Source organism: Pteropus alecto, unplaced genomic scaffold (genome assembly GCF_000325575.1).
Source record: "Pteropus alecto unplaced genomic scaffold, ASM32557v1 scaffold92, whole genome shotgun sequence".
In the NCBI taxonomy this organism is placed as follows: domain Eukaryota; kingdom Metazoa; phylum Chordata; class Mammalia; order Chiroptera; family Pteropodidae; genus Pteropus; species Pteropus alecto.
This window is the reverse complement of record NW_006432447.1, coordinates 12,994,613-13,019,397: the sequence shown is the minus strand read 5'-3', so window position 1 is coordinate 13,019,397 and position 24,785 is coordinate 12,994,613. Positions and strand designations below refer to the sequence as shown.

The following is a 24,785-nucleotide window of genomic DNA, read 5'->3' as shown; positions in this document are numbered from 1 at the left end:
TCCCTAAATTAATCAGAGTCAAGAGCATCAACTTTAGCTAGTCTTTTTCAGTTGGTGGTGGGTGAGGCCCAGGTCTGCAGGTCAGGTTTGAAACCACTGAGTTACTCCAACTTCCTAACTAGAGATGTGGAAATTGCAACCCAGGAAGATGAGATAACTTGCCTAATTCATGCATCAAGTTAGGGACAGAACTTCTACCAGAAGCCATGCGTCCTGACTTGCAGTGTACCTTACATGGAATTGCAAGTTTTCTCAGGTATCTCTTCCAGCAGTTAATGCTGTTATTTGGACTGAAAGACTAAATACTTGATGTGTTGTGAAATTTAATCTGGCACAGAGTTTGATGATTGCTACAAAGCAGACCCCCAAACTCGTGATACTAAGTTATCTCTTTAACGGATCTTTGATCTTTCAGGAAATCTGATGAAATCTAGGCATTCTCTCCCCAGGAAAAAAATAAATGTATAGATACCACTTTTGGAAGGAAAATATTTATCATTACCATTTTCTTGTTCTAGGAACTGGAATAAGTTTCGAAGTTTTTGAAAGTTTTGAGAAAAGCACTCTTACCCAATTTTGAGTTCCTCCCACATGCAATTTTTATACCTTTTAAGACAATAGGATAAGTTTCTGGCAACCTCTCATGCCGATAATTAAGAAAAATTGAAGTAATAGACGTTAAGAAGATGAAAGGGAAGTAAATCAGACATATAGGAAGGAATGGAAGTCGTTGTAATAAAGTCTCGAGAGAGATAATGAAGGCTGAGGGCCAGCCCACACAGACCTTAGAATCATACTCTTCAGTCTGACAGAATAGAAGAAGGTTAAATGGGCAAGAAGAACTAAGAATATGTCTTGGCACAAGGTTATCATGAACAGAGATAAGACTGAGAAAGAAACACATTCTTAGCTATGGCAAATTGGCTTAAAAAGTTTCCACATAGCTTTTCTTCTCCTCTGCTTTCCCTGTCCTAACACCTAAATTACTCTGTGAGTCCAGTGGAGACTGAGAGGGAGGACTCTTAAATTGGAAAAATATTGCTCATTGGCTTAGAGAACCAGAAGAGGAAAAGTGGTCTCTTAGTACTCATACAATCTGCTATAAATAAGCAAAGCACATTCACAGTCCTTTTTAAAAATTTTGTATAGAAGGCCTCAAAATTTTACTATTGAGCTTGAATTACAAATGGCAATCAAACATACTAAGATTAATGGTAATTTCAGATGTGAAAAATGCCATGTATTCTCTGATGTGTATTTTACTGAATGAAGACATTTCTGTAAGAGATTTCATAAGCGTATGCCTGACCTTGGCCATCCAATTCATTTTTTCCTTAAGTTGGTAAATTCCTAAATAGTAATTTTCCCGTTATTAGGATTTTCATGAATTCTTTTGGTTGGGGAGGGAAGGGAGCTCTTTGGTTTCTTTTATCTATTTCCCCCACCCATTAGACAGTTCTGAATTCTTAGAGATGGTACTATGACAATAAGGTTTGGGGCCCAGCCTCTCATGCGATGCTAATCCCTCACCTCTAGAAGGAAGTTGAATGGTTTTTCATCAGTAATAAGGCAATATCAATAAACATTTTTTACTCTTAAGTTCATTTGAAGAGGCTGAACCACCAAGAAGTTGACTACTATGAAGCAGGAAGAAAGCAAATGTGAATGAAACCCACCATATAAATCTAGGAATCTTAAATCATAACCCAGCAGGCCAGCGGCCCAAGGAAGAGAGGAAATCTATTTCTGTTTATGTGGTTCACAGGTCAATTATAAGCCCCCGTGTGAGTCTGCAAATGTCCTTTCAACTACGGAATGTCATAAACTAAAGCGCTTTAGTAGGAATGTTATCTACAGCTGATTGCTCAGTTGGGAGGGAAGATGGGAATTACAAGGTTTTTCTTTTTGGCTGATTCATAATATCCTCTGTTTTGTTAATAACACCACACAGATTAAGTCACAAGGCAGACTGAAGGAACACGTGTCCTCATTCAGAAAAAGGGATTGTCACATATTTTGTCTTGTTCCCTGGACAGCAACATAACCAGTACTGATGTTTCTTTGAGATAAAGAGAATAAGATAAAGGATACTCACAAATAACCCCATAACTCACATAGTTAAAATGTTCACTTTTTACAGTGGTCTTACAAAACCATATATAATTGTCATATAATACAGGCAAGTAGCAAATCAATAGGTTGGTCTCATTTTCATTTCTGATCTGCTTCTTTTTCTTGTACACTCAAGTGAAGATGCCAATAAGTAGTGAATGACACCAATGGCAGGTGGCAGATGGGAGAAGTAACTGGAAACCTGTGGAGAAAGGTTAGGCTTTGAACAAGAAAGCATTCGTTTTCAATTAGACAATTTTGAGAGTTCACCACTACCTAATCTAAAGAACAGATTTTTGATCCTAGTCTGAAGCCATAAGTGGACAACACAGTTTCTATTTGCTTGTTATACAACTTAGAAACAAAGATGAGATTGTAATAAAAACACCAATAATTTTGACATTTCCCAATTTCACATTGAGCCTTGAGGTCAAGACCAACTATTCAGACTTAGAGGAGAATTCTCTTCTCTTAGGTAAATACTATCACTTCTGATGCAGAACGCACAAGTCAAGTGCTCTTAGGTAAATACTATCACTTCTGATGCAGAACGCACAAGTCAAGTGCTCGAGCCCTGAATTTAGTGTTTACTAATTGTTAGAGCTGGAGAATCAGCTGTTGGGCCTATAGCATAGGAAGCACCATAAAGACTCTTCATCGATGAATATTATAATAAAAGATCTGTATGCCGGGGGCACGGGACCCGTGCAGGAAGTAGTAAAGCAATGTGGTTAAGAGCTGGGGTTTTCCTACTCCTGTCACTTATTAGTTCTATAACCTTGGGAAGCATATTAACTGGGATAGGATAGGTAATTCTGAGGTAACAAATACCGTGCTACATTTCCTTAGCTTAACAAAAATTTTATTTCTCATTCATGTACAATGTGATGTGTATCGAGTAGTTCTTCTCTAAGTGGCGATTCAGAGACAGGGGCTTCTATTTTGTGGTTCTTCGAATTGTCCTGGCATCAACCTGTTGTCAGCATGGGGGAGGGAGTATGGGGTAGGCATACTTGGCATGTGACCAAGTTAGCCGAGAAGTGACGTCACTTTTACTTACATTCCATTGAATGGAACCAGTGTCACGGTCATTGTCCATCAAGATTCTGAGTTTCATTTCTTCCTCTCAAAAATGGTGACAATATCTAGAGTTATTTTGAGGATTAAATTACATATATACGTGTAAGCTGAACAAATCTTGGAGACTCGGCTGGCCATATCTGGCATTGTGTCACATTAAGAGAAATACAGTATAGCAGCCAAAAGTAATTCAAAAAATAATTATTTTTGTGTGTGTATCTTTCAGGAACCTTAAAGGGGATACATTTGATAACCCACAGTAAGGCTTTTTAAAATTACCCCTCCTTTTTTATTCTATTTCCAATAATAAAGATATCTCTCAGTTCTCTCACTGAAGCTCTTCCCATGCCTTCTGTTCACATTTTCTCCTTCCTTCTGGCCATAATGGTCAACATCCTGTCAGAGGTGATGTCTAGGTGTTGCCATGCCTTCCAGACCTCTCTTGTTTCCCCAGGGAGAGAAAGCACCTGCTGGGCAGTATAAATCTCATCACTTCAACTTAATTATACAAATAGAATTCTCACATAGAATTCGTAGTGAAAAAATTCCTCACATTGTTGCATTTGTTAAGGGCTTGGTCCAGTGTCTGGCATAAAGAGTAATTCATGTTAATAAATGATAATTATATTATTCTTGATATATTGAAAGAAGAAAAGTTTTCTTTGAATTGGATTAGTGGCAAATTGGGCATTATTAGCTAGATCATGGATAGTTAAACATTCACACAAATGGGTTTGTATAACTTGAAACTAAAATATATGTGGGACACCTTAACAAAGAGGCCAGAAACTTCTTAAACACAAGGTTTCCCCAAACTGCTCTCCTAGCAGAACGGCCACAAAAACATTTTTTTTTTTTTGCACAACAGTAGGTGGAATATGTTATATAAAGTCATGGTTTGACATCCTCTTTTCTCTCTCAACTCCTTTGTATGCTTCACTTAAATAAAATAAGACATTTTCAAATTGTCCATAGGTGTGAATACAGTCAATAAGAAACTGACACTACATACAAATGAACTCAAACATAATTTTAACTTCCTATTCTGAATTAAAATGCATGAATTACAAGGTTTTGACATGAAAAGAAAACTCAAAGGAGTCACCTAATACTATTTAAACACTAGAAAAATGCACGATGATTTTGAGAGAGAGGGAGTTATTTACTAATATGTGGTTGATATTATTTTAGAAAAAAAAAAGAAGGAAAATACACTCCATTATGTGAAGCAAACTAATTAGAAGTCTTTCGGCAATGATATACAGTTTTAAAGATTTCAGGCTTAAGGAACCATGATTTGGGAGTTTAGAAGGGTAATTTACGCAGTTTAAACTCATTATGTTGAGCTGGGATCTCATGCCCCTCAATGACCTGCTTCTGATTAGGGTACAATGGCTTCTGATTAGCCTATAAAATCAGCCACTCTGTAATTGTAAGGAAACACAATAGCTGGTTTCATAAGATTTTCAGGATACACGCTGAGTACTTTGGTTCCAAACCAGGTCGGAGGAGAAATATGCTCAATTTGGTGTGGGAAGTTGGTGCATCACAACTCCCGATGGCACTTTTAAAGTTAATGTGAAATGCTGAATTTGCAGCCTAGGAAGCCCATTGTCAATTATATACTGTAACGAAAAAGTCAAACAGCCCTATATGTTAAAGACAGTGATTGAACCAGCAAACTGAAATGCACTGCTTTGCTTCTTTGAACCATAGTGCCTCAGTTAAGCTCAATGAGCCACAGAAAATAAGAAGAGGTCTGATATAAGAACATGAGAGTGGGGTCACAAACAGCTTCTACATGACCGAATGTATGAATTTTTTAATTAAAGAAATCTTTGAAACTTTAACATGAAGAATATTGTTCATCACAATGTTCACAATTTTACCTAATATTAAAAAATTTCTAGTAAGAATGAAAGTCTTACAGGATGCAAGGCCAAGTTTCTTATGTTACAGTTTTGTTGTATTCGAAGGTGATATGTGGAGCACCCTATATTTGGCTATCTATCGACTCATAACAAGTCTTTGTAAGAATTCACAATGGGATTACAAACCACTGATATTTAGGAAGAAATGTGTCTGATTTGGCAGTTTTGCTACCCCAGTGGTACTCTGAAAGTTCCCGGAACAAAAATTGTGATAGATAAAATATTTCTGATATATCATGTTTCCTTCTCTGGGTCTCTTTACCAATAATATCCTCACCTAAAACATACTTGTCTGGGGTGAGTGGCTGGGGGAAGAACCATTCTCTAGTTACTTATACAGTGTGTGTTATTTCCTATATGTTTTCTTACTTACATTTATATTTTGAGCCTGAGGTTTCATCATAGGGTAGACTTTTCCTCAACTTCTTAAAATAGACAGTGAGGAATTTAGGCTCCCCTAAATGATTCCTTTCTTGAAATTATACCATGTGGCTAAGCTTTATTATCACATGGCAACGTAATCACAAACTGGCCATTTCCAACTGTGGAGGAAATCACAGTAATAGCCATTGAGGAACTCATCTTCATAAAAATGTGAACAGTGAATAAGGCATATCTATTTAGAATGGGCCTAACTTCTTAGAGTGGTGTCATTCTTTTTCTTTTTTTATGTCATGTTATTATCATGTTCATAAACAATACATATTATTCAAAGATGCCTATCATACAGTTATAAAAAGATTATTCAGTACCTAAAGGCACATTATTAAATAATTAACCCCTGGTTTTGACCTTTGACCTTTTCCCCACCTAATAGCTAGGTCCTCCCAATGGCTGAACTTTTATCTTTGAACTGTCAATCTAGGACTGTTCTCCATTTCAGAGTAGGGTCATTCTGAATTCCAAAGCTATCAACTTAGTTAATTATAGATTTGTGCAAAGACATTGTTCTTTTTGTTATAGACATGACATGTATACATGTAATTGTCTTCAGAGCAAACTTTTCTCTCCAATTTATTTCCATGATCACAAAATATGCACAAGTGACTCTATTGGAAGGATGATGCTTTCATAACTATTTTCACAAATTTGTCCAAACCAATTCTGGCCTTTCAGGTTTCCAATTTACTGGATCAAACTTTGCTCGGTACATTGTTTTTTCGGGAGTTGCGGGAAATCAGTAATGTTGGATTCTTTGAAGGAACGATTCTGGCCTTAGTTGAACTGTGTAAGCACACCACCCTTTAGGTAATAAAGATGCTTTCAAAATAAGGCATGTGGAGTCTCACAAAAGAGGCCATGTCTTCCTCAGTAACTGACATTAGGTTTCAGGAGGAGTAACTTCTATTTAGAATACTGGCTCTAAATCTTTGCCTGTAAGCCCCTCCTCCTTCTCTCCCTCTTCCTTTTATGTTAATTCACTTGGAATTTCTAAACAAACATTTACTTTTATTTAGGGAAGTGCCATTAAAATGACTCTGTGGAAAATTATTTAGAAAAATTCAGGAAGTATTTGAAGGTATGCATACCCTCCTATTTATCAATGAATTTGGATGATTCATATTCTTACAGGTGAGGCTTTCATAAAATGATAGCACGGTCATACGTCCAGCATGCTGCATTCATTTGCTACTCCTTACCTTTTCCTTAAAGTACTAAATGATGTCATATGTGCCAATTCTGTGTATCCTAAAGAACATATTCCCATTTAAAGGCAAAACAAAAACACAGTAATAAAATATTTATTATTATAGAGCAAAAAACAAATAATTTAATTTGGCTGAACATCTTTCTCATGTTTAAAAGCTTTCTTAAACTGGAATAAAAAAATAATGGGGCCTGTGGTGGCAGCTGGGGTGCAGGCAGTAGCAAATGAGAGTGGCGAGCCACTATGTCACTCAATTTGGATTCTGGCTTCCCACAAAATACTCTTAAGGATAATGTTTGATAACGCTCTGGAGAAGCCAGCACTACGTGTAAATAAAATATGTAGATTAAAAAAAGACTACTGATTTTGAACTGATTTTTTTGAAGTCCCATTTGTATATATGGATTTTTTCCCACCAAAATGATGACTTTAAGGGTTAGTAAAATCACTTTTACAACTCTTCTAAATAAAGAAAGGAAAGATAATGCTAGAAGGGCCTATGTCTCAGATTGGTTAGTTGTTCACTAATTATGTTCTCTCAGACACAAACTGATGAAATTTCCCAGAATGTGTGCACTTAGGCTGAACTATATGACTAATTCTGGCTGACGGAATGTGAGCAGAGAAAACTATGGCATTTCTAGGTTTGGCCCCTGAGAGATGCAAGGAAACCCTCCACATTCTTTCTCTTGGCTAGTTAGCTGCCCAGATATAAAGCATCTAGTGGAGGGTTCTGAGTTGAGAGAAATCTAATGCCTGAGGGATGATGGAGCTAGCAGAGAGAGGAAGTCTAGATCTGTGGATCGCTTAATAAAAAGCTACCATCTGTCCATAATCATGATTATGAGATAGAAATCATAAATCTTTTATTCTATTTATTGTATTAAGTCATTGAGACTTGGGGTCATGTGTTATAGCATTTAGCCTGATCCACTGATAAATTTTCTTAGCAATCACCTACCTAGGCTAGAGATGAGAGACTGGAGACCCATTGAAGGAAAGCGACTTATCTTAAGTTATTCAACATGTACGTGTAGTGAGGCTGATACCTATCATTCATTGATCTTGACAGAATCCTGTTTTAGTTTTTGTTTTTCCATATATGATGCTAACATTTTGTACTATCAAGATGAAAGGGTAATTAATAGCCTCAAAGAGGTATGTAAACTATATAACCTAGAATATAAATATGTTTCGTTAGCACTAGTCAGACTTGGAACTGTTTATAAATGCTGGCAAAATGCAGTAACACAGATCAGTCACCATATGCTCTAATTTTAAAGACCTTAATCTTCAGGGTGGAAAACATAAGTGGGAGTACCACATTGTTAAAAGCTTAGCATCTTGCAGATGTTCCTTAATCATTTTCCTCAATGACATGAAAACCAAATCCTTTAAGTCCCTATTCATTTGACAGAAATGCAGCTACCTGGATCCCTCCACCCTTGAAGAGTTGTCATTATTACCACACACTGGCCCCCTAACTTGGCACTTCTTTGCTTCATATTTTTGGACTACTTGTCTACTGTTTCCTCCCGTTAAAGCCACAGCTCTTCTGGTGTCCTAGAATGCTGGGTTTAAATGCTGAGCAAATAGATGCCTTGAATCTGATGAAAAGTAGAAGCCTCCAGATCTGCCTGCCGGGCACAGTCTGCGCTGTGGTGTAAGCAAACTGTCTCTGCCATATGTCACTCGCTCTGCTATCTACACTCTTTTGGGGGAACTTCACGGGAAAAACACTATTAAAGATGTTTATCCTGGGATTTTATAATTTGTTTTTAATTTTAACTTAATTTCCACCAACTTAGCTCATTTATAACAGCTTTACTCATGACACCCACTGACTCTATACTATAATAGTTGTGTCTAGATTTGGGATTAGAGAGCTAACTGCAGATAATGTCTCACATGCCCAAGGATGACCTGTGAATTATTATTTGACTAGCAGCACCCAAACAGTGAAATATGTACTGCAGAAAAATATTCAAGATTATTCTAACAAGTCCCAGGAGATCAAGTTCTTGATCAAAAAACACTCCAATAAAATCATGTTTAAATTTTTTTAAAATATATTCCGCAGGTAAAGTATTTGCAGATTGAGCAATGTGAACAAAACTCTTAAGTGAAAACATTGCTTTTTTCACCTAAATTCTCAATCCTTCTGCATAACTGTATGTATGCGTTTGAGTGCGTGTACATACAGGAAGTACTGAGAATGTATTTGTTGGCAAATGTGATATATTCACATTCCAAAGAGATTTTTATTCATTGCAGTTAATAAGAAGGCCTCCAATTTCTTACAAAGATGAAACAGTCTGGAAAGAAACTGAAATACTTTTGAACTTGTACTTTTGAAATGATGGTGGAGTGGAGATTTCACAAATTTACTCTTGAACATGGAACAAGGGAAGAATGAAGAGCAATGATGTGTATAGCAGACTGAAAAGCACATACTTGAATGGGAAGAAATTCTCTCAGAATTAGTCCGTGACCATAGGGTTATTTATAAATGGATCAATTTATGAGCAAATAAAAGCACTAATACTAGAGGAGAGGACAAGCTGAATGACCAAACTAAAATAGTTCTGCCATTTTACTTGTCGTCTTATTAATGAGATGTCTTTCCTGAAATATTTAGGCACTGTGGGTTTTGATGAAACATGACAAGTAATAGCGTTAAGGTTAAGGAGATTAAAATGAATGTTATTCTGAAGATTCAGTGTAGCTTCTGCTGTAAGTCAGAATGCCTGAAGAAACCCAGTCCCTGTTATGGGAATTACATTCTGACTTGTGGTAGAGTGCTTTAGTAGGATTCAGAATACCAGAATTTGACTTGATTTTATGCTGTTTGATTCTTTCACTAATTCTGTCATTCAGGCAGTGGACTACTTAGACACCTAGGACGACCAGTTCCTTCAATTATAAAGCGAAAACATAATCCAAACTTTCAGGGGTGATACAAGGATTAAAATTTAAATTAAATGTAGCAATGTAAGCAAATTGCCTTGCTCATAATACGTACTTAATAAAAATTAGCATTTTTTCCTGGCCAGTAGATGTGCTGCTAAATATTCAGTTAACAACAGAAATTTAAACTTGATTAGATATTTTTTGATTTTTTGATTGAATTTCATTTGAAACAAATGCTGGGTGTGATTGATGGAAGATATTATCTAAAGTGAAAGTCCACTTTATGCAAAGGGAATATTCTATCCCATTTAAGTATATAACTCACTTAAGTTATATAATTAACCAATGACTGGATTTTTAGTTTGTGAGTGAATAAATTTTCTTTCCCCCCTCCCTTTAAGCCACTGTAATAAAAAAAACAAAAACAAAACAAAACAAAACAAAAACAAAAAATCCTGAGTTTTATTGAATGGTACACAGGTCCCTTCCAGTTGTAAAGTTTTATTATTATATAAACATGGAAATGTATATATAAAGAGTGAAGGAATTAAATTCCAATAAGCATTCATCAAGCAAGTAGCTGCATTTCTGTCACATGAATTGAGATTTAAAAGATTTGGTTTCCATGTCATTGAGGAAATGATTAAGGAAAATTCTGAGACGAACATCTGCAATTAATGTACCACTAATTTTACTAGAAAGAGGGCTACCAAGATGAATAAAATATAGTTATTGTTCTCAAGAAACTGATACATATACAACTGAATTTGTCACTTGTAACTCAGTTGAATTCTTTAAGTTTATTTTTTAAAAAGTTTCTCATTAAAGTATAACATACAGGAAAAAAGTGCATGAATCAAAAGTGTACAGTTTGATGAATTATTAAAAAGTTCTGTGGTTCATTTTTTACTTACATATTTGCCAGGTGAAACTTATTTTCCCATGGAAACATGTTTCTGATGAATGCTCCATTAACCTATAATATAGCTGGCATTCAGTGCTCATGAGATTAAGGGACAGAACACAAATTTATACCTTTGTTTTGATGAATAAATGTAGACTAAATTTCAGTCGGATTTTACAGTGAGATGGCTTGGGACTGAAATTGTACTTCCTGACCTCCATTGCTTTCTTGTTGAGGGATTCCAGATCAATTTTTTTCACCTTTCTCATCCTTAACTAGTCTTCTTATCTAGCATATGAGCTTAATTTATCTCCAAGTTGTGAGAATAAAATCAGTTAGAGTTTATAAAGCATTTAGCATAGTTTGGCTCATTAGGAATTACTATTCCATCAGCAGCTTCAACATCATCTTCATTTCATAGAACCTTTCTCTCTAGGGCAGGGCTCTGACACCCTAGTCTACAGGAGAACTTAAAGAGGGCAAGCTGAACTTCCAAAGCTTAAATAGCCATCAAGAACGCAGTGTGGAATGGAGGACCTGGGTCTCCCCAACTCCCCAAGTGGGGCAGGGTTGAGGATTCCTAGCAGATGTAATGTAACCTGGGTAGTTTTTAATTCTTAAGAAATGCACATAAGTTGAGCCCTGCCTGTTTGTGTGTACGTGAGTTCATATACAAATTTGACACTTCTCATTTCAGGCTGAACATCTGCTGTTCCCTATAGGTTGAGGCAACCACGAAAATAGGTAAAGAAAGACATTTTTGTCTTGTTTATAGGATGGCAGGTAGCCTTTGTCCTCTGACTTTCCCAACCTATCTACCACCCTTTCCTCACAAAGAACTTTAAAATCTAACTGCTCACTGTTCAACTTGCAAACAAAAGCTGAAATAGTCAAATGTAGTCGAAATGTGGTTAATCTCCTTGCAGGGTATGTGTCATGCTATTTGAAGGACAAAAGGTGACACAGGAGAGAATCCAGAGGAGATGAAACATGAGCCCATTCAGGGTGGTTTGAGTGCTTTCTATTTTATGTGTTTTTATTTTTAATATATATTTAAATTGGATTTTTATTCTAAGAAAGTTTTGCTGAAATATGATTGTACATCCAACAATGATGTGATTATCCACAGTTCATCTAATCACCAACTTTGCTTCATTTGTCCAACAGCTACCTCTGACCACCCATCCCTTTTCTGAAGATTTTATCCGTTATAATTCAACTCCTCAGCCCACTGAGTTGCCCCTGAAATCACCATGTTACTACAGTGTGATTTCAATCAATCCTCAACCCCCTCTCCTCACCACACACACATACACGCACACACACAGACCCACAGATTGATAAAACCTCAGTGGGCACTTGACTTAAGCTTAATACTCAGTCTTTCTACAAGAACCTAGAATCAACTAAGAGAGCCAAGAGTAATCTGCTGTCTCCTTGCATTGAGGAGTTGCTATTTCCTGCCATTTGGACAGGGAAAGAAAGATGGTAAGTCTACTGAGAAAGAGAATATGGAGAAAAGAGGTAAAAGTAAGAAATGCAGAGAAAATGGAGCAGGAAATGGAGCTTGAAAACTTAATTATAAGAATTCCTGAGATCCAGGTGTGCATGTGTGTGTGTGTTGCATATATGTGTGTGTATTCTATTTGTTCCCATAAGATATTTGGAATCTTTACGAGAAATCTCTTCTGCACTAACGCTCTATTTAAGTTGAATTTTGATTGCCTACAGTCAATGTCCTCATTTCAAATTGCCCCAAATTGCTTACCAGAATTCTCAGGCTGGCCCTTTTGCCGGGGCCTCACACAAACTCTGCCCTAAAATAAGAAGTTAAAAAGAATTAATCTTTTGGAATGGAGACCACCTAGGAAGACTAAGTGCTGTAGGCATAAAAAAAAAAAAAAAGAATCAGTCCTTAGTGCTTTTATTTTTAATATATATTTAAATTGGATTTTTATTCTAAGAAAGTGTTGCTGAAATATGATTGTACATCCAACAATGATGTGATTATAATTGCCAACTTCGCTTCATTTGCCCAACAGCTACCTCTGACCACCCATCCCTTTTCTGAAGATCTTGTCTCTTATAATTCACCAACTTTGAGATAATCTCTTTTGTTTTACAACTTTTAGGCATATAAAGCTTTTACCTCTCTCAGGCATGGGACCAGGCAGGAGAATCAAAATTTTAAGGTTAGAGGGGAAGGTAAACTTACAATCCACTCCTCCTTGAGATCTTCAAGGAAGAAGGAGATGGGAACGAGACATAATAATGGGAGAATAAAGCAGTAAGCATAAGGAATCACTAAGAAGAGGAGAGGGCACTGAGGGTCATTTTGCTACAGTCAGAACAAGTAGGGTATGTCAAGAAATGCATGAAGTTCAACAGCAATTTTTATTCACTCAACACCATGAGCACAAACACAAAACTAGGCTCTGGGGACAATGACTGAAACACTATCTTTTTCTTCAAGATACTACGTTTGCTGCAACTTCTGAATGCATTGAAAGACATCAGAAAGACATGAGAAAAGTTTCAGAACATAAAAAATACTGGGTGCATGTAAAATGTTTAGGCCATTACTTACTGAGCTTTCTCTATCATCTCTGACATTGTCTTAAGCACAATAAAAGTGTATGGTATGTAAAACTGTCCACTACAAGATATTTCAAGGAAGGATTCCTGCTCCCTAAGGAAGAGTATTTAAAAATACACAACTGGCAAACAAAACACTTGTTGGCCTGGGATGACAAAAAAAAAGCTGACATGATAAAATGACATGTGAGTCCCTCAATATGCAATTTTCTAAGAACAGTGATCTCAGAAATATGCAGAGTTAATTATGTTATCATTACACAAGAGAGTGCTAGCAGATGCACACCTACACTCAGGCTACTCCTGAGCAGCTAAGTATCTGGGCTGTCAGATATGGTTTTTAAAATTATTACTATTCAGTAAATTGTTTTCAAGAAAAATGGTTCCAAACATTCCAATCTTATTTCAGACTGAACTGGAGACTAAACTTAAACCAAGTCCATGCTTTGGAAATAAATTTCTCATCAGTACAATCTTGAATTAAATTGTAATATACTAACATGGGAGGTGAGAAATGTTGGCAAATCACAGACTTCACTTGAAAAATTTATGCTTGTTTTTTTTCCTAAAGGAAGAAGTGGGAAGTTGAAACTCATGGATACAGAGAAGCTTAATTACACAAGAAATTGTCTAGTGCCAAGAGGTCTAGGTGGACACAGCTGAATAGTGCATGAAAGTTAGGTGTTTTTGTTTTCTTCAGTGATATTTGCACTTTCATGCCTCTGAAAACATGAAATTGGAAATAAAGGCCTTTGCACTTTAAAGACATGGGGTCCAGACCCAGATAGAAATATAAACTCATGTTCAGGTACCACTGAGGCTAATGGGGATTAAGGAACATGAGAAGCACATGACCAGATTTCTTTACATATATTATAGACCCTATAATTCACAGATTACCACTAAGGGTAAAAGATCTGTATATAATATTTTGATGAAGTATTTTATAACCATAGATAAGAAACTTTACTAGACCCTGGAGTTTTCCACATATAAATTCATTTCACCTCAAAGTTTGTAGCTTTGTGTCCCAAGCAATAAAAGTGAGGTAAATAACCGTTCAGAATGATTTAATGGTCAACAGTACTGATTCTCTACTTTCAGGGGGTATTAGTGTTGTAATAGTTTACCTACTTCTAGAGAAAATGTGTGTGTTAGCTTGGGTATGAAGGTAGATCCCTTTTCATCTTAACACATCCTACTGTAAAACCACGTGGAGTAATTACACTACCTATATTGCAAAGTTTTTCCCCTCATTATTCAACTTAATTTCCTCCTGTGGCTTTTGAAAACTTCTTTTCCTGAACTTAAGGTAAGTGAAAAATAGCTGTTTTTCAATTTAGCTGTTCTTTCAAATTCTACTAGTGACACACTCTTTGACCTTTTTTGCTTCTAAGAAATGTAATTCTAAATTCCCTTAACTTTTCATTTTAGACCCCATTTAATGGCTATATAGCTTGCTGTCTTCAAGACTTTATTCATTTTCTCAGAATTTCACATAGTTACCAAGTCCAAGTAAACTTTTTGACATTTATTCATTCAAGCATAAAATATATATTAAATATTGATTCTGCCCTAGGAGCTAACTTAGGTACTGGTAAGAGAAAATGACCATGAACAAGAAAATATACATATTAAAATAACTTTAGATTTTGCTAAATGCTATGAAAAAGGTAAATAAGATGATGTGGCAGAAGATAACTGGGAGAGATTAACTCCAGAGCAGGTGGTCAGGTAAGAACAGAAGAAGAGCAGCACAGGAAGGAAAAAGAACAATGCAAAGGCCCTAAGGCATGAGAGGCAGGCAAGATCCTGGCACGCAGAAGGATGGGAAAGCAGGCCAGTTTGCTGGAATGTATTGCTGGACACAAGATGGCATCAGGTGAGTTTTAAAAGCCAGTAGAGGTTGGAATACATAGGATCTTGAAAGTTATGGGAAGAAGTCTGGGTTTTGACAGTCCATGGGGATCCATTGAAATATTTTAAGCAACAGAATGACATGATCTAATTTATATTTTTGGGAAGATTGTTCATGTAGCCTTGAGGAAAAAGGGTGATAAGGGAATAAGAATAGAGGTAGGGAAGAATCATTATGTCACTTTTCATTTGTCATGGTCAGAGAGATGTATTTCAGCACCTCCCTCTCCCGCCCCCCAATACACCCACACACAATACATGCAACTCCCACAAGCTGATGAGGGCAAGTTGACTCTTTCATTAGTATAGAACTTTTACACTCAATTATGTTTATTTATATATGTGTTAACCAATGCATTGACCACTCTGGAGCTTTGGCAATTAATTTTGCTTATATATGTATTTGTTTCGCTTGCGGGTAAAGATTCTGACGTATTCAATATTTTAACTACACTCTTGAAGCACGGTGCTTGGTATACAGAGAGAATATGTGTTGTTGGTGGGAGGTGGGGTGGAGGATTAGAATATTATGATAAATGTGGAGGTTTTGAGCTGCTCAGCATTTTAAAGCATTCAAGTACTCAAAGATTTCAAAAATAGAGGAAAACTGCTAAAAGTAGGAGGTCCTCAAGGGCTCCATTGTCTCTGTTTCAGGCACCTTTTCTGAATTTCAGTGTAACCTCTTCTGCTATTCTGGAGTTGGGCATTCGAAGACCTTCAAATGGAGGCCATCGCCCCTCAGGAAACTGAAGAAATATGCCTCCCTTAGTAAAGAGGTCAGGAGACTGAAGGGGAGTTAATTTTTTTATGTTAATCAGATTATATGACAATAATAAAAAAATGAGGGAAAAATAAGAATCAACACACCTGACATGTAATAGGTTTCATCACTTAGAAACCCTTCAGTAAGGTAAAACTGGCAAATTTAACATTTTTTCAACAACCATTGTAATTCATTGCCTCACAACCACAACAACACCACTGTCAGTATCTACCATGTGCAAAGCACATAAGATGTTTATATGTAGCCATATCAATATCTGATCTTCAGTATATTAGCATTATTAGTTTTTGAAAACAGATATTTTAGGTACTTGTCAATTATTTCATTTGCTTATCAAAATATAAGATTTTTATGTTAATTTCCCAACCAACAACAGATGAATTTATCCTAAAATCAATTTTACAGGTTTTACGATGAGAAGTGAAATACATTTCTTGTAACTTACATAGAGAGAAATAGATAAATTAATTTATGTCATTTGGGGACCATTCAGGAGATATAAATAAGGGCAAATATAGAAAATACATTAGGTGCATAAAATGCATAATTACCATAAGGTCAAAATAGTGTTAGGTAGTCTTTTCACAAACCTAGAAAATATATTATGAATTTTAATTAATTTTCCTATGAGAATTAGATGAGCTGTCATTCTAAAGTTATGTAATGTATCTTAGTTCTAGGAATCATATCTTTTTACTAGCATATTTTAGTTTTGACAATTTCATAAAAATGCTTTTTGGTCTTTATTTTAAAATAAGTTGACAAATAGTTTTTCTTTACCCAGACGTTCTAGTATTTCTCTATGTCACCTAATAGTTTATAAGCTACTTGGGGTAAAAAGTGACATCTAGAAGGCAAAATTAAAAAGGCACAAAACAATCAATGAGAGACTGTTAAGCTGATATGCATCAGAAATAATAGAGAATTTGGGTGTGAAGGGAGGAGAGGAGAAGGTGAGAGCAATAGTAAAGAGCTGAACAATATGGCAGAGTGGCCTCATGATTTTTAAGAATATGGATATGTAGATAAGTTACATTTGTGTTTGCATTCCTATTATGCAAATGTTATTCCTTCTAGAACCCATTGACTAACCTTCCGCAAAGGCTTCAACCCACTAAAAATCCTGTATGTTGGTTATTTTTGTTTGTGTGCACAGGAACATTAAGGAAAAGAGTGGAGTTCCACGTTGATCTAACATGAGAGCAGAGCTGCAGAACATAGAGTAGGAATACATAACTATGGGTTGCCATCAGAATATAAACTCCCTTGAAAGTCATGCTATGCTTAGAAAGAACACAAGACTTTTCCTAGGCTATGGAATTATGGGGAAAGTCCAAGTTTACCTAGCCGTTAGAAGGAGTATCATCCCAGGATCTTGGATTCTTGGATATATATGTACGGAAAAGTTTCAAGTGATAAAAGATTAGGCAACACAAAACAATAAAGGTTTCAGAGATAACCTTCAGTTCTATTTACCCTTAAAAGTGTAGCTTTTAGGAAGCTTTCTGAAAAGAAGCAACACTTTTGGTTCCAGCTATAATGAAATAATTTATATTGAACTAACATTCCAGTAAAAATTAATTATAAAACTGGATGAAATACGTCAAATAACTGAAAGCACTGAAGAGCAAGCAACTAAGGTAAGAGTTGGGAGGCTGTGATCCCTGAGAAGGGGAAACTTACCAATGAGAGCACCACATTTACCCAGGTGTTTTCCTGAGGGAATTTGCTATTTCATCGTGAGGTGGAATAGGGTAGACTCTAAAAGAGCAATCTTATTGGAAGAGGAGACAGAGGATGAAGTTCAAGTGTACCAAAACATTTGGGATTTGAGGATAAAATTCCAAAGAGGAGGTAACTGCATTAACGTGGCCCCTGAGGCATTAGCCAGCTCAGAACTTCAGCATGCACAGGGCAAGGCTCAAGGAAACTCGGAAGGAATCAGCAACTGGGAATCTAAACGGCATAGCAAAGAGTTCAGCAGCCATGCAATGCCAAGGAGATAGAGACTGGAGTTCTAAGCTCCGCCAGATAAGAGCGGTCTTGGTGAACACCAAGGCTTTTTGCTGAGATCCTAGAAAAACTATGTTTTAGGAGTGAGGACCGCACCTCCAGAGTAAGGGCAAAACTTAAATAGATCAGCCCAACAAGCCTAAAATGAGCTCTGGACAGAATGAAAGTGATTTTCTGGTATTCTATCTGCCTGCCAAAAGAAAATCTTACCCCATTTGGAGGAAAATAATTTAAACAGTCTTTCATGAGCAACATCAACATTTAAACAAAATTATGACACTTGCCAAAAAAGAGGAAACAAACAACCAAAAAACAAACAAACTAACAATAATAAAAGTAGACGAGAAATAGCAGATAGATAAAAATAGTCCTACAAGCAATTCAGACACTGAAGTTTTAAAGTCACTGTGATCAATGTTCAGCAAATAAAAAAAAAAGATAAGAAATTTGATCAAAGATAAGGATTTTTCAAAAGTAATCAAATAAAAAGAAAGTAGGGACTGAGATTCAATATTTTCCATTTGTCTGTGCTGAAGAATATTGGCCATTGCTCTCTTTCATTTCTTCTTCTTATTTTAATTGCTTCTACCCTCTAGCTCATCTCTACTCTTCAAAAATAGTTGTCACATCAGGCTGTTGTAGAGCACAAAAGTACCTGTACTTTTAAAATTTGATCTATTGAATGGAAAGACATGAAAAGTGTCTTCAAGGAGAGGAGACAACATAACTAATAGAAAGAGTACAGATTTTAATATGACAAGTACCTGTGCTCATACCCTGTCCCTGTCACCTACAAATTTCTGAGATTGCATACATGTTATTAACCATTCCATATGTTTTTTGTTCCATAAAAATTGATTGACACCTTAAAAAATTTTAAGCACTAAACAAGAAGCTTTATACAAGCAAAGTACTTAGCACAAATCGGTTCCCTCTTTTGCTGTTTGCTATCATCAGTGGAGAGAAGCATACATTCAAAACTGGTAATCTTGAACTTCAGAATGGGATACCATCTATGTATTATTGACTGTCAATTGATATCCTCAACCAAGATGAAGTAATACACAATTTGGATTCTTTCTCTATCTTTCAAAGTGGAAAATATTAATGTTAACAAAATGTCTGCATAATATGGGTTAGTCAAAACGATAGCTTCTTAAACCCTTAGGAAAGAAATTGAGTATTACAAATATCTGGGACAAAGCTCAAGACAGAAGATCAGGCTTTTGTTGTTACAGAATGCTATGCATGCTTTGGCTTACCTTTCAACAATCATTCCTATTAAGTCATTTGTCTCTTTGACACATCTAATGAAGTCATGTGCACGATCAGCTTAATCACAGGATGCAGTATAGTACATATTTTGACAGGAAAGCTGTTTGTATAAACTGAAACATGCAGCAAATATATATTTCATAAAATGCTCATTATGCTTTCAGTATGACAATCTTTGGCTTGAATCCTTTTATGCATATTTAGTGATTTTAAGATAGACTTCTGGGTACTGGTTAACAAAAATATTATTCTTAAGCAAGGGGAGTAGTGAACAATTACGAACACAGCAAACTCTGAACAGTGTACTCTATCTGGAAATCTTTAAATTCTGGAAAAATTACAGATCTTTAGCTAAGTATTATGTCATTGAAATTGATTCTAGTTATAAACACATGAAAATAAACAAGGAAAAAAATGGAGTTAAAGAGAAGGCATTCGTAAATAATACTTTCCTAGAATGTTGATAACAACTCCAGGTTTGACTTCTAGCTAATTAGTTGCTCAACTTGTGGCTGAAGAGTTATACCTTACACATTCAGAGACTTTTTAGATTAAGGTCATGATGACATATGCTTTTAGTATTGCAAATGATCTTCAGGCCCCGTGTTATCAGATCTCAGCATGAAATAGAAGTGAGACTTACATCGCTCTCATGACCTTCTCGGAGGTTGTACGTGAGGTCGTGTTGAATGTCGTCCACGAATTTGTGTGCATATTCTGGGTAAAGGTCTAGCACTTCAAAGAGCCCTTTGAGGATGATGCACTGGAGATCACAGTAGGTTAAAGCCTTCACATCTGCATTGGTCTTGATCACTTGGTCCTTAATTGATAGGTTTGCTCCAATTAAATCCCCCTTTCCTTGAAACAGCGAAAAAGGAGACACAAGAAAAACAAGCTTTGAACCAGTAACTTCATTTGACTTACAGTCTTCATTTCTCAAAGGTTACACTGAAAAGAGAAGTGGAAACTTTGTCTGGTGCAGAATTTCTCAACCTTAGCAGTATTGAGATTTGGGGCCTGATAAGTCTTTGTTGTCAAAGAGGGGGCTATTTTGCATACAGTAGAATGTTTAGCAGGACCTCCCATCTCCCATCCTCAGTTGTGACAACCCAACATATCTTCAGACATTGCCAAATGTCCCCTGGCAGGTAAAACTGTTCCCAGCTGAGAATACTGGTCTAGAAGATAGAGGCGAGGAGACCTAGATTAAGGATCATGAATCACAGATGGGCTCCAGACAGGTCCCTCCAAGGATTCGATAAATGACTTTAGACAAGCCATTTTACATTTTTGTCAAAGTTGCTTTAACTATTCAAGAGAAACAACAATGGCTCAGATTTTTCTGAATGTAAAAAGGTCCTGTAATTCTGAAGTAAGACCATCACAAGGGGTATTAATAATTTTGATTCTGGCACTTCGGACAGTAACATAAGCATGACCATCAGCTTTCTAACGTACTCAGGTTGTTTATTTCTAAACATGTCTTCAAGTCAGGTGATGTGGGAGGAGGAGCCCTCCATCCCTCTTATCAGAGTTGGGAGGCAGGATATCTATTGGACATTATGGACAGTGAAATCTACTACATAAAAATGTAAAACACAAGTCATAGTCCTAATGCTCTGCGACAGTGCAAAAATCCCATTTTCTTCATCCAAAAAGAAAAAAGAAAAAAGAAAAAAAAGCTCTTCACTTGTGCCACTGCAGAGAGAGAAGATCTAATGTGACTTTATCCAATTTATCTGTGTCCTGCCCCACCCACACACAACCTCTGATATTTTGCCTGCAATACCTCAGCCTGTCAGTCTTAGACTGGAATTCACCTGCCTGAGAACCAGCTTGCTTCCTCGAGTTTTTTTGATTAGATAATATTAGACAATTTATTCGAATCTTTAAAATCTTTAAATTGATTCGAATCAGTTTAACTTAGCAGGAAGGTGAGCAAATGCACAAAAAGCTGATTACAGCTTCAGATTTCTTTTAGACAGCCATTAATTCAATCAGCAATTGTATGAGAAATATGAAAGAAAATTTATTCGAGTGTCAGACAAACAGGCTAAAAGCTGAGGTGACATGAACAAAGTCACAGAGGACAGTGGCATTAGATTTGTGGCTACAACTTAGAAATTCTTGTGTCTTTGCTTTGTCCTCAAGTGGGATTATGCCTGGGCTTTAATTTATTTTTTTTAAGCCACTTTGCTCCATTTCAGATGAAACCACAATGAACACTTGACCAACCAAAAAATCACCAAGCAAGTAATCTTTGGATTATAAAAATATCTTTGGAATTTTATAGCACAAACTGCCTCTGTCAGTCCCCCATTCAACATATTTTTTAACTTTTAAGTTTTTATTTTTTATTGTGTCTAGCATTTCTAGAAGCAATGTCCCTGGAATGCAGCAGGCTTCAATAAAAATTTTATTGAATTTGATAGTAAAAAGAAACATGCTAAATTTACCATGAATACCTAAGATATGAATAAATATTTATGATGGATAAAAATTCAAATATTTTTAAATTATTGAATTATATCTAGGTAATATCTTCTAATTAATATTGGATTTAAACCTTAAAATTGAACCTATTTGGCAGAAGAAAAAAAGACTAAAATCTGTATTTAGAGACCCTAAAAGAATAAACAACTACATGACACTAAAAAATTCCAGTTTGCTTCATTGTTGTCACCAATATCGCTAACCGTGGAAATGTTGTGTCTTGGTTATTTTGTTATAAGTGTAAATTGTGGCTCAAAAACTCAAAGTTGGGTTCTAATGCTAGATGTAATTACAGCTAGGATGCTGTGAATACAGCAAAATTTCAGATTCTGTACATATGATGAAAATTTATCATGACGTGCTATCTTGACACAATGAGCATTCACATTTTCTGTTAAGTAACTAGTGTTTGGAATAACTTTAAGGTCATACTTTCATACCTTGGGTGATCATAGTGACTCTTTCAGCCACAATGACCCCAGCTATAAAAAATAGCACCAACATCTTGCCAAACTTGGAACCCTAGAAAAAATTCCAGTTTATTTATTCATTCGATGAATATTTATGGAATACTGACATGTATCATGGGGCTTTGGTTGAGCCCTGGCAAGCTGGCATTGGTAAATAAGAACATGGTTTTTACCCTCACTAAATTTTTAATGTCTTATGAATTCCTTACTATCTAGATTTAGATATTTTTCTTATATGGTAGAAGCAAATATGTGAAAACGTTAATCGTGGAAATCACAATTTATGGAGGAAATTGGGGCCTGAAGCAAAAGGCAATAGATTAAATCTTTTAGCTGTAAGTAGAATTTTTTGAAAATAAGATAATTCAATTGAATCATGTATAGTGAACAGTGGATATTACATATAAGCCATCAAATTTTCACCCATTGTGCCCTAATGTTATGGATGATGCCTTCATGTTCCATTCTTAGAACTGTTGGTAGTTATCAAATTTAAAAATCCATCACAATTATGGGGAAAAAAACTCCACATATATGTTTAAAAATGATGCATTATTTTTGCTTACATATATATCAAACCATAAGGTTCTGGAAAAATAAATATGTACCCTTTTAAAAAGCAGATTGTGTTAATAAACAGGCTATAGAACTTGCAGTGGTACTAAGAAAATGCATAGGAAACTATGATTATGATTAAAATGAAGTGTTTGGAGCAAATTTAGAAATAATCACCACTTTTAATTTAGAATCACAGAATTATAGAATGATTGGCCTTTAACTTCACAAAACTGAGAAGTGGGCAGAGTGTTAAATTTTCATTAAAAAACACACCCATAGCAAGCCTCACTCTAACACTGATAATGAACTGGCCAAGTTGATAATAAATTCTTTGAGTTGCTATTCTGTGTTTTTATAAGTGGTCAAACATAGGGAGTGAGTCAAGAATTAAGGCATAACTTTGAAAGGCAAGCCCTACCTTTCCCCTGGTAAGTGGTAAACCGAAGTCAACATGAAGCCATAAAAAGCATATGAGTGTTTCACCATTCACTAGCCTTCACCTCTTCACCTTTAACTGGAGATAACTGCACCAACCTAATAGGGTTGCAAGATTTGAATTGGATAATGGATGTAAAACACTCGGCTCATATTAGGGATTCAGTAAGTATTTGTTTTCTTTTCTCTTTCAAATTATAATCTGTCTTGACATTTACTAGCTAGAATCCAGAGGTTGCAGGCTTACAATGATTATACAGAGTAACAGGCATTGTTTAGAGATAGAAAGACCAAACATAATGATTTTTATGAGCACTTATTCATAATGCATAATCATTTTTGCACTATTTCTAGCACAGATAAAACTTAATTTTCATGTTCTTCTCTGAATTGATTCTCCATAAAAATAAAGAAATGGTCTTCTAAAACTAACCAGCTACTTAAAGGAAACATGGCGGCATGAGAGATGTCCCCAGATTTCTCCCCTTGAAACAACAATAAGCTGAACACCTAAAACTCAACAAAAAACACTCAAACTGCACACCGGCACGTCTGAGTATGGGATCTGCGCATAAGAGCTACCACAGGTCAGAACCCCGGGCCGTGGACTGGGAGAAACAAAGAAGCTGCCTCTTGCAGTGCCAGAGCTCCCTGTAGGAGGAGGGGGAGAGGTGAAGGTGCAGCGACTTCCCTGAACAGCCTTGCCTGGGAAAGCTGTGAGCTTCCCACCGCCGGCCAATGGCAGTGCCCAGTCATCAAGGCAGAAGGCAGAGACGCGGGATGGGACTGATGAAACCAACAGTTGATTTTACCAGCCGTGGTTGCAAAACCGAGGCTGAACCACAGCCCCCAACCCCCAACCCAGAGGGCCTCTCCCTGCATACCCTCTGAGACTGATCACCATGGAGCCCCAGGGGAATCTGAGCAAATGCTGCTGAGACTGTCACTGACACTGACAGGGACTGAAACTGAGGGTAGTGAGCGTGATTAAATATCTACAAGAAAATAAAGGCATTGTATAAGGCATTATTAAGGCTTTATATAAAGCTGGGATCCAAGAGGCTTAGAGGCTACCTACTGGAAATCAAAAGAAAAGCACCTTCTTTGCAGGCTAAAGAGAGATCTTTATATAATAAATCTTTCTGGAAGGAAAGCAGAATACATATCCATTAATGCCCAGGTGGAGAAATAGTCCATTAAACACCATGAACAATCAAGGTGACAAGGCATTTCAGAAAGAAAGAGAAAAATCTCCAGAAAATAAGCTTACAGACGTAGACATATGTAACTTAAATGACAGTGAATTCAAGATGGTACTTCTGAAAAAACTCAGTGAGTTTCAAAATGAGTCATATCGACAATTTCAGGAATTGGAAATACAAATAGATGAACAGAGCAAAGAGACTGAAGCCTTTCAAAAGAATCAAATAGAACTTCTGGAGATAAAAAAACACACTATAAGAGTTGAAAAATGAAATAGCAAGCTTGGGAAATAGAGTCGACCAAATGGAGGAAAGGATCAATGATATCGAAGACAGAAATCTAGAAATAAATCAGAAGGAAGAAGAGAAAAACCAAAGAATGATAAATAATGAAAGAGAAATACAAGAACTAGCTGATACCATCAGAAGAGGAAACATAAGAATAATGGGCGTTACCA

General features: G+C 36.2%; 1 protein-coding gene across 1 annotated transcript in view; it reads right to left on the bottom strand.

Moving 5' to 3' along the window:
• Nucleotides 1-24,785, bottom strand: part of KCNH8 (potassium voltage-gated channel subfamily H member 8) — a 304,007-nt gene that overhangs the window by 33,908 nt on the left and 245,314 nt on the right. Inside the window, exon 11 of the mRNA XM_006907271.1 lies at nucleotides 19,813-20,027. Within this exon, the coding sequence (XP_006907333.1) occupies nucleotides 19,813-20,027 (215 nt within the window). The remainder of the gene's footprint in view (nucleotides 1-19,812; nucleotides 20,028-24,785) is intronic.